We start from the raw sequence: 10,861 nt of genomic DNA, 5'->3' as shown, positions 1-10,861 counted from the left end.
ATACTATTGAAACTTGAAACTCTGGAAAGCATTTTAAACCACTGTGTGAAATTGCAGAATGCTTTAAATGGGTGGAGAAAAAGCCTAAACCAAAAATTATTGCATCTGTTGCCCACATTTAGTGACACAGGAATTGCACATCAAGTCTTGCTGACAAAATATCATGAATGCACTCATTTTATCCTGTGCCTATTTGGAGACTAATTTCAGTTCTCTTCTTTCCAGCTGAAACACTTAATTGAAGAAAGGCGCTGTTTTTTCTTCCGTGAACTCACTTTGAGTTTGATGCAAAGGCAACATTAATTAATAAACTATTTTTCAAATAAGTGCTCCAAACCCTAATTTGATTCAATACTGTCTTTACTGTATTAAACGGAATATTTACAATTTGTACAAATGTTTGAGCTCCAACAAGTTACAAAATACATTTCACAAGATGCAAAAGCAGGAACCAGGTTTACCTGGAACACCATTGCACTACAAAAGGACAGAATGTTTTTTCAAAGAACAAATAAACATCTGGTCAGGCAACTCCACAAATGCAGCAATTCAGGCAATAACAAAAATACAATGTGAGGTCAGAGAGGATTCAAATGCTCTTCTAATAATCCAGGGTTCTACAAAGCAGGGTCCTGGAAATTTCTTGGTACTACCAAAACAGCTAATTGCGCCCAGTTCAATGGTTCTTTTAATCCAGTCGATCATTGGTCTGGTGATCTTCAGTCCTCGGGTATCACTGTTAAACTTCACCGTAAAGAACGGATGTCCGGGAGGATGCCATCTTGTTTTTTTTATATTAAAAAAAAGTTCTAAACACACTTTCTCAGTAATAGTTTCAGTAAATAACTTCGTAGACTGATGCTTTCTTATCTCCAGAGCCAGTGACTATATATTTATCGTCCACTGAGATATCGCAGCTCAACACTGATGATGACTCCTTCGACTGTAGAAAGAAATAGTGGAATAAAATTAGAATGATTTCACAATGATAGGCATGCAATGACAGGACATCAAAAATATTCATAGTACAATTAAAAAAAATCCAAAGTCATTTTATAATTGCAAAATTAGTAAGAGGATAACTCAGGAGAGAGAAGGGACCAAAACAGTATTCTACATGTAGAAATAGAAGATGTGGATAATTTTATTCAGGACTATCTCCACAAAAGAGGACAATGATACCAATGTTGAAATCAAGATGAAGGAGTGTGAAATATTGGATGGGATAAGCATAGAAAATATGAAGACATGACAGGCTCAGCATCTTTGTATGCAGATAACTTTTCAGGACTTGATGAAACATATCATAGGCAGTAAAATGAAGCAAGGGAAGAAATTGCATTCTTTGAGACTCCCTGGCTGCAGTAATGGTGCTAGAGTTAAAAAGGAAAGAAGGAATAAAGAGCATCATCAAAAGCCAATTAGTTTTACCCCAGTGGCATGCAAATCTTAGCAATTCTACAGGGAAAGGCTGATTAATCAAGGGCTATTTAACCATTGAGATTTGTTAAGAAGAGGATTGTCTGACCAACGTGACTATAGCCGGTACAAGGAGCCAATGAAAGCAATGCATCTGAAGTTCACATGAACTGTAATACTTTAATCCATTGTGCTTGAGTTTTTTGAGGAAGTAACCAAGAAATTTGATGAGGGCAGGGTGGTAGACATAGATTGCATGAAATTTAGCAAGGCCTTTGATAAGGTTCTGCATGATAGGCTTCTTTGGAAGATTAGATTGCATGATCCATGGAGAGGTAGCTAGTTGGATACATAATTGGCTTGATGCTAAGAAGCAGCGGATGGTGACAGTAGGTTGTTTTTGTGACCAAAAGCCTGTGACGAGTGGTGTGCTTCAAGAGGTTGGTGTTAGGCGCATTGATGTTTATCCTCTATAAGAACTATTTAACTTAGAATGTACAAAACATGGTTAGACAGTTGATTCCTGATCAGAATAACTCATTGCATAAATAACTCTCTAAACATCAGCAAACCCTCTCCACCATCTACCCATTCCAAATCTTTGTTCCTTTCGAAGTTTTTTTACAAAATAATGTCATCTTTAATAAAATGTCTATCACATAAAAAGGTAGAACAGGGGGGGCTTTTTTTTCTATCAAAGGATGGTACTGATCCAGTTATGCCTTTACACACAATATTTTGTGATTGCCTATAGTGGTACCATTACAAAATTATCATAGATTCCCATTTTTCTGAATCTATAATATTTTCCTTAACATTATTTTTCAGCAATTATTAGTTTTAAATTTGTTTTCGCACAGAATACCTGGAATATGCTTGCCCCATACGGTGTTCTCCACGCATTCAGAAGGTTATCTTTCCCAGTGCTTACAAACCATTTACCTGTAGAAATACAACAAAAATCATTACATTTGCCAGCCAATATATGGACAAATTTTAATATTAAACATACCACCTTTGTTCTATTCTTTATTTAACACTTTTTCTTCTGAACATCAAAATGAAAGAGTTTAAATTATTTGCCTTCAGTTTCCAAAATAAATGCTCTCAACTTGTTTATATGAATTTCTTCCATGGCAATTGCAATTATGATATGCTCATCAAACATTTCTGATCGGCTTTGATAAACTTTTTCCCCAAAGTATAGACAATAGCATCCTAAACATGAGGAAATAAGGTAGCCTAAACTGATGGATCAAACTGAGTTTATTAACACCAGCCCCTCCTGCGCTGTCAACTCCATGCTACCAACGTCCTTACTCATCCTGTTCCTGTGGGGAGTGAGGACATGGAGATAAGACAGTGGTGGATTTCCACGTGCCTGGAGATATCTATCACAAGTACATCAAGGCTTTACAACACCTTACTCTGAGTGGGAAAATCTACGGCCCGGCCCCAAGAATGCCTGGTGTAAAGGGACAGAATAGTGTAGGGTGGGGGGTTGGCGTGGGGAGAGCCTTACGAAGAGAATGGGGTTAGGAGGGAAAGATAGATCAGCCATGATTGAATGGCGGAGTAGACTTAATAGGCCGAATGGCCTAATTCTACTCCTATCACTTATGACCTAAAGGGCCTGTCCCACGAGCATGTGACTCCATGCGGCAAGCGCGACCTAACAGGGCTCGAAATTAACGGTTGCCCGGGTGCCATTGACCACTCAAAACGCCGCCGGGCAACTAAACGCCGAGTAATTTTGCCCGGCTTGGCAACCAGATACTGGTTTGTACCGAAGATAGACACAAAAAACTGGAGTAACTCCGCGGGTCAGGCAGCATCTCTGGACAAAAGGAACGCAACGTTTTGTGTCGTCGGTGACGGCCGTATTGCATGGGATAGATACTAGATGCGGGGTGAGGAAGTGTCGGAGCGAATGACGGACCACGACAGCTGCTCCATCTTCTCCTCCTCCCGCACCCCACCCGCCCTGATAAGGGCCGCTGCTTGCAAAACCGCGCTTTCAATACAAACCCTCCCGCACGCCGAGGCCGGGAGGAGGGGCAGGCCTCGGCGTGCAGGATGGTCCCCCCGCTCTCTCACCCCCCCTCTCCTCTCCCCCCCCCCTTCCCCGTGTCCCTGCATCCCCCCTCCCCTCCCCCCCCCCTCTCCCCCCCCTCCCTCTCGCCCCTCCTGCGCTGATCACTCTATGCACCTCGCATTGATTCTCCTGCTACCCCCCCCCCATCCTGCGCTGATCCATCCATCCTGCACTGACCCCCCCCCCCCCAATCCTACACTGGTTCCCCAATTCACCCGGTACTTACCCCTTTCCCATCCATCCTGCACTTCTCCTCCTCCATCTATCCTGTACTGATCCTCCATCCATCCTGTACTAATCCACGCATTCATCCCGTACTGACCCACTCTCCATTTACCCTGCACCTTCCTCTCATTCATCCTGTAGCTTAATCCCATTCATTCTGCACAGACCCTCCGATCCACACTGTACTGACCCCCCCCCCCCATTCATCCTGCGCTGCCCCCCCCCCCTCCCCATCCATCCTGTACTGATTCTCCCATTCAAGTAGAATGGGGGGGCAACAGTCTGAAGAAGGGTCTCGACCCGAAACGTTGCCTATTTCCTTCACTCGATAGATGCTGCCTCACCCGCTGAGTTTCTCCAGCATTTTTGTCTACCCTATCCATCCCGTACCGAACCCCCCCATTCAACACCACTGACATCCCCCGTGCTCTCCCCTCACAATTTTACCTACTCCAACCAACATGTACTAATTCAATAAAAAGAGTTGAGATACTGTCTTATAATTTTGCTGCATGTCATTGTGGTATATATCATGTCTTGATTGGTGAATGTTTAGTTTGTGACTTTATTTGAAGCAGAAATAATATGTGAATGCTTCATTGAGTATAATTCCGTCTGGTAACTACGCACTTCGTCCGAGCACATTATCGCACGCGTCATGCAAGCCGTCTTAAATGACCACCTAAACTGTCATTTGGCAACCTAAAAACCTGCCAAGGTTGCCCGGCTGGGAACAGGGAAAGAAAGTTAAGCGAGAGCCCTGCCTAATGCCCGCAGCCGCCTCAACGCCGTACGCACAGAGGTTGAGTGAGTGACGTTCGAGCGAAGTCCGACGGGCGTACGGGGTCGAGGCTGTGTGTACGGCGTCAAGGCGGCTGCGGGCTGGCAGGCCATTGCCGCGCGGAATTTTTGAACACGGTCAGTTTTTCGGAGCCCGTCACGATGTCGGGACCAGCTCTGCACAACTCCATACAAAGTCGGCGATCGAAGTGGGTCCGGCCCCGCGAGGACGTACGGCTCAAGCGACCACGTTAGGCCGCGCTTGCCGCATGCAGGCGCATGCTGGTGGGACCGGCCCTTTACCACCTGTCAGAACCTTTAATGCTTTGTGACAAATATCAGGCTGGTTAAATGTACTATACAATTAAGCATATAACTACATAACAAAAAAAGCTATCAGGCTTAAAGTCTTGATGTTAGGTTATGCACGTTAAACATGGATGACCCTTTTTCATGTACTTCTCAGACTGGTTCAATTTCTTAGCAGGGATAAGTTGGAATCAGCATTTAGTCAGCACTGGTATCATTAAGGCTGCCTTCATTTTGAATGCAACCCCTCAAGTTCCCTCCCTTACCAACCTTAATTCTTTCCTGAAAGTTATATGAAAAATGGTCGTAGAATTGCAGCCTAGTGTAAGGGTATTCTCACTAACCAATAAGCTAAAAAACTTTAAACTGATATTTATAAACAATTAAAAAGGTAAATGTTTCTACTTCCTAATCTAGAGTACAAAGATAATTTCAAGTGTAAATCTAACTGGGATCAAAATATGACACGTCATGGATCACATCTTGAAACATTTAAGTTCAAAGTGAAACAATACCACATCATGGCTGATATTTCACTTTGGAAGAAATATTTCCCAAAGTATTTAATTTGTTTGCACACAAGGCCCAAGATATTCAATGCAGCTAAGCAGGTTTTGAACACTTTGCATATATGAAGGCCTTTCCTCTGCTAGCTCTATCACTGCAAATCATAGGAAGCTGTGAGAATCGGTAAGATCGAGAGGACAGGGTTGAGTTTGGGTGGGTAGGGAGTGATGAGTTAAGGTGGTTTTCACTGCACACCGGGCAATGCCATTAATCCAACCAGGCATAACTGAGCCACTAACAGAGATCTGAGAACAAATTTCCAGGTATGTTGCTCATGTGCACTGAGCAGCTGATTATATTTAGCATCTAGCTCTGGATAAAATTAATCTTGTTGCAAATTCAATCCTGTGATATAGAATCTTGAGGCTAATGATGGATTAATAAAAACGGCTTTGCTAATCCATACAGTAAATGATTAATGGCATAGTATAACAGTTGCTGACAGGCCAAACACAGGCAAAATAGGACTAGCTTAGATGGGGCATCTTGATTGGCATTAACAAATGCTGCATGACTATGACTTACCACAGTACGCAAATTTAAGAGACAGCACACAGCTTTCATGGAGATGCAATTGATATTTATCCGGTTTTGTTACATGTAGTACTTCTACGTTGCTGCTCTCCATTCCCACAGCGAGCCATTCTCCGGTAGGACAGTATCCGAGAGAAAAGATCTTCGAGAAAGAAAAATGAAAATTAGTGCTTCATTGTGATTTTCCTCTGGAATACTAGGAAGCATTCTTTCTAAAATAGAGAATGGTGATAGATATACACTTATGATACCAAAGTTGTATTTGCATTATTTCAACACTTTTTGATAGTTTTAGTTCAGCTTGCCACTTTCAAAATGAAATAGTTATCTGTATAGTCTAGATTGATTAGAAACTATCAAAAAATTGATAATTGCAATAAATTGTCATCTGTAATGCAGACTGGATATGTTATTGTTTGTAGATAAAAGGTTTACAGTATCAAAAGGTCTTCTTATTCATTGTTCAAATGGTCTATCTCGTATTGGATGTTAGAATATGGTGGGAAACTAATTTATAATGTACCAGAGCAAAGTATATTTGTATTAAACCAATGTACGTAGTTATGCAAAAAGCTCTAGATAAATAAACAGGAATGAGAATACCAAGAGAATTCCTCTTCAATAGCCTGGGGGAAACTGTCTATTTGTACCCTGTATGAGATCTATCAATGGGCGGCAAGGGACATCCATGTCTGGATTTGAAGCACACCACATGCCACATATTACAATGATCCATCAATGCAATTGTATGGCCACCTAGTGTTTGTCAATTCTTCATTCTTCTAAGCATACAGAGATAGAGCAATACGCAAAACATATTTTATTGACTGTAGTAACTCAAATAAAGTGGCTGAGTATAACAATGAATGAAGTCATATCATGCGACTGTAATCAGTTCTTAATGGAGCCTTGGAAATATATATATACACACACAAAAACTGTTAACTATTTACAGTAAAATACAGTTGCAAATGTTCTCTCTTAGTTCACTGAATTCTTTTAGTTAGCTGCATTTGCCACCTCGGAAAGATCCATTCCAGACATTAGTAATTTCAGTGCATGGTTTCCCCAACCACTCCTCATGCAAAATTAGTTTCACATCCAGTTCCACAATAGCTGCCTCAATATAATTGCCTTCAAGACTTAATATATTGTATATGTATCCTGGATCACTATCTTTTCGTGTCGTCTACCTGCATGAAAGTGCTCACATAACAACTAAACAATGTATTTGGCACAAAACTGGACACCCATAGATGTTGCTACTCAGCTGCAACAACTTTTGCTCTGGATTATTCTTAAAAGCACTTTATCTTGGCATCTGCTTTCACACGTTTAGTATTCGGACTTCCACCATAACTTTATGAAGGCACTGCATCTTTTCTCACTCCCATTGTCAACTTTGGTCACAAATTCATCTCCTCTGACTATCCCTCTCTGGAATGATTCTAGGCTTTCATCTCTGGCATGACTGTTTTCAGTCTCTCCTTTGTGTTCTTGCTGTCCTGTATAGTGTTGATTTTATTAGGCCCATGCCTACTACAACAACCTTGAGAAGATCTTCAGTATATTGGAAATGCAGCTCTCCTTCAATGCATAGTTCCATCTGTGCTTGATTCAGCCCATTCAACTATCAACAGCAAGTCTCATAAGCATTGAACTCTTCATATGACACCAATATTGCTTGAGGCAGACTGTGAGTAAGGCTGTCAAGCTATACAGCGAGATATAGATCAGCTAGAGAAATGGGTGGAGAAATAGCAGATGGAATATAATCTGAGCAAGTACAAGGTGGTCACATGAAAGGGGAAAATATACAATAAATGGCATGATTCGGAGTTAGGAAATCATGATGCCATTTAATAGGACTTTGATTACGCCACATTGCATACAGTTCTGGTCACCCCATTACAGAAAGGATAGTGGAGGCTTTGGAAAGGGTGCAGAGGTTGTTTACCAGAATGATCCTGAATTTGGGGATATTAGTTACAGGGAACTGTTGGACAACCTTGGATCATTTTCTCTGGAACCCCAGAGGTTGCAGGGATACCTGATAGAAGTATATACAATTATGAGGCATGGATAGAATAAACAGTCTCAATCTTTTTCCCAGGATGCAAAAATCAAATACTAGAAGGCAAAGTTTAAAGGAGACGTGTGGGACAAGTTTTTATTTACACAGAGCGTGGCGAGTGCCTGGATCATGTTGCTGGGGTGGTAGTTGAGACAGTTAAAATAGTGGCATTTAAGAGACTTTTGAATAGATGTATGAATATGCAGGGCCTGGAGAGATATGGATTATGTGCAAGCAGATAAGAGTTGGTCTTGGCATCCTGCTCGGTACAGACAATGTGGGTTGAAGTTCTTCACAAAATTCACAAACAATTTTCAGTGTCAACTTTGTCAGACCCAATGATTAGCAGCACTTCACTACAGTGAGCCTGTTGCATCTCACCTTGCTTGAGGGCTTTTGTGGTAACACAGCTGTTTTCCTAATACATCTATGAACAGGTTCTCACACATTACACAAAGGCTTTTTATAACGTTCCTTTGAACTCTCTACTGCAGTTAGTGAATAGTTCCATTATTCTGAAATTGCCACTGTTAAAGTGACACTCTCAGCCCGGAATATTCACTACAGGCTATCTTGCTCTTACCTTGCCCCTTGGAATATTTACATCAGGATACTCAACCCTGGTCAAATCATAAGAGCAGGGTTGAGTACCTTACTCATTACTTTAAGGCATATTTTTATAATATTTGTCGGCACGGATTCTTTTGCAATCATTACTTTCTTTCCTCGTATTTCATTGATGCAATTCCTGCTCTTGACCTATGCAAAATGTTTCATTTGCTTAGCGATTACTGTCTGCCACTCAGTTACTGAAAATCGATGACTTTCAAAGAATGCTTTTGTGCTCTTTCGATTTACATTATCTACCCTAATTGCAGGCCCACGTCTAGAATTATCATATTCCCATTCACGGCCATCCTTTTACTTCTGTAGCACATGACTTTTCTGAGTGCATAACACTTGCATGCATCAGCTAAACCAACATCGTTTCATAGTAACAGCTTGGGTTTTCAGCCCAAGCTTACATTCCTTGTCAGATGGACGTCATCAAATTCCATCTGTGGTAGTGGCGGTTGCGGTGCACTACCACAGCACCATGGAAAACGCTGCCTGCGTTCCTTGAATTCTCATTCTGGGTTAAACTTTCTTATATATATTGTCATACTGTTCCAGGTAGTTGCATGGCAGCCATCAAACTATCATTTTATTTTAACCATCTTGTTTGAGCTGCAGTCCATAACCCTGGCACGCCTTGTAAGTTGAAGACTCCGGCATCTAATGAGTGGTGTGGTTAGGTGCGCTAAAGTACACTTAGGTGCGAGTGATTTTTAAATCTCCCTATGCTGTGATACTTATTGAAATTTAATTCCTCAATCCAAGTAACTAGATCCAGTATATTCCTATCATATCTAGTGCAGATTCTCTTAGCTTAGAACTACAACAGATCCATCTTTGGCAGAGGCGTTCTCTGATAATTCATAGGAATCCTTCTGTATATTTGCTCAATGCCATTTTAGTCCAGTTCAATGGGTACTGATGCAGGTATTTTGGATGCACATCCTGGCATTCAATTGAGTGACTTGCCACAATATAACCACCATTCTCGGTTAACAAGGTGGCTGTAAATGACTGACCCTGCTTTTCCTCAAGTGTGCAATAATACTTATTAGCATTTCCATTTTCACCTCTGCATTGTCTAGTTTAATCTTATGTACAGTACTCTGGCAGTTCAGATCCATAAACTTTTTCCCTCATGTCTGAGCCAGGGGCAGAAATTCCGGGGAGGGGATAGGTGGGACATAGTGGATATAGTAGTGGTCAGAGGATCTGGGGTGATGGAGGAACTGAAGGAAATCCACATTAGGCAGGAAATGGTGTTGGATAGACTGATGGGACTAAAGGCTGATAAACCCCCAGGGCCTGATGGTCTGCATCCCATGGTACTTAAGGAAGTGGCTCTAGAAATCGTGAATGCATTGGTGATAATTTTCCGATGTTCTATAGACTCAGGATCAGTTCCTGTGGATTGGAGGGTAGCTAATGTTATCCCACTTTTTAAGAAAGGCGGGAGAGCGAAAACGGGGAATTATAGACCAGTTAGCCTGACATCGGTGGTGGGGAAGATGCTGGAGTCAATTATAAAAGATGAGATAGCCGCACATTTGGATAGTAGTAACAGGATCGGTCAGAGTCAGCATGGATTTACGAAGGGGAAATCATGCTTGACTAATCTTCTGAATATTTTTGAAGATGTAACTAGGAAAATGGACAAGGGAAAGCCAGTGGATGTAGAGTGCCTGGACATTCAGAAAGCATTTCATAAGGTCTCACATAGGAGATTAGGACACATGGTATTGGGGATAGAGTTCTGACATGTATAGAGAAGTGGTTGGCAGACAGAAAACAAAGAGTAGGAATTAACGGGTCCCTTTCATAATGGCAGGCAGTGACTAGTGGGGTACCGCAAGGCTTGGTCCCCTAATTTGAGGAAGGACATTCTTGCTAAAGAGGGGGTGCAGCGTAGGTTTACGAGGTTAATTCCCGGGATGGCGGGACTGTCATATGCTGAGAGAATGGAGCAGCTGGGCTTGTACACTCTGGGGTTTAGAAGGATGAGAGGTTATCTCATTGAAACATATCAGATTGTTAAGGGCTAGGACACACTAGAGGCAGGAAACATGTTCCCGATGTTGGGGGAGTCCAGAACTAGGGGCCACAGTTTAAGAATAAGGAGCAAGCCATTTAAAACAGAGACAAGGAAACACTTTTTCTCACAGAGAGTGGTGAGTGTGGAATTCTCTGCCTCAGAGGGCGGTGGAGGCAGGTTCTCTGGATGCTTTCAAGAGAGAGCTAGATAG

The 10,861-nt window shown here is 41.8% G+C and overlaps 1 protein-coding gene across 11 annotated transcripts in view; it reads right to left on the bottom strand.

Moving 5' to 3' along the window:
• Window positions 1-342: 342 nt before the first annotated feature.
• The window catches only part of LOC129695749 (transducin-like enhancer protein 1), a 129,156-nt gene continuing 118,637 nt past the window's right edge, over window positions 343-10,861 (bottom strand). For all 11 annotated transcript variants that reach the window (XM_055632999.1, XM_055632996.1, XM_055632997.1 and 8 more), the window contains 3 exons: window positions 5,921-6,071; window positions 2,285-2,361; window positions 343-943 (listed from right to left, as the gene is read on the bottom strand). In XM_055632999.1, coding sequence (XP_055488974.1) covers window positions 836-943; window positions 2,285-2,361; window positions 5,921-6,071 — 336 coding nt within the window. In that variant the 3' untranslated portion in view covers window positions 343-835. The remainder of the gene's footprint in view (window positions 944-2,284; window positions 2,362-5,920; window positions 6,072-10,861) is intronic.

Source organism: Leucoraja erinacea, chromosome 3 (assembly GCF_028641065.1).
Source record: "Leucoraja erinacea ecotype New England chromosome 3, Leri_hhj_1, whole genome shotgun sequence".
NCBI classification, from domain to species: Eukaryota; Metazoa; Chordata; class Chondrichthyes; order Rajiformes; family Rajidae; genus Leucoraja; species Leucoraja erinaceus.
The sequence above is the reverse complement of the archived record's forward strand: the minus strand, read 5'-3'. Positions and strand labels throughout refer to the sequence as shown.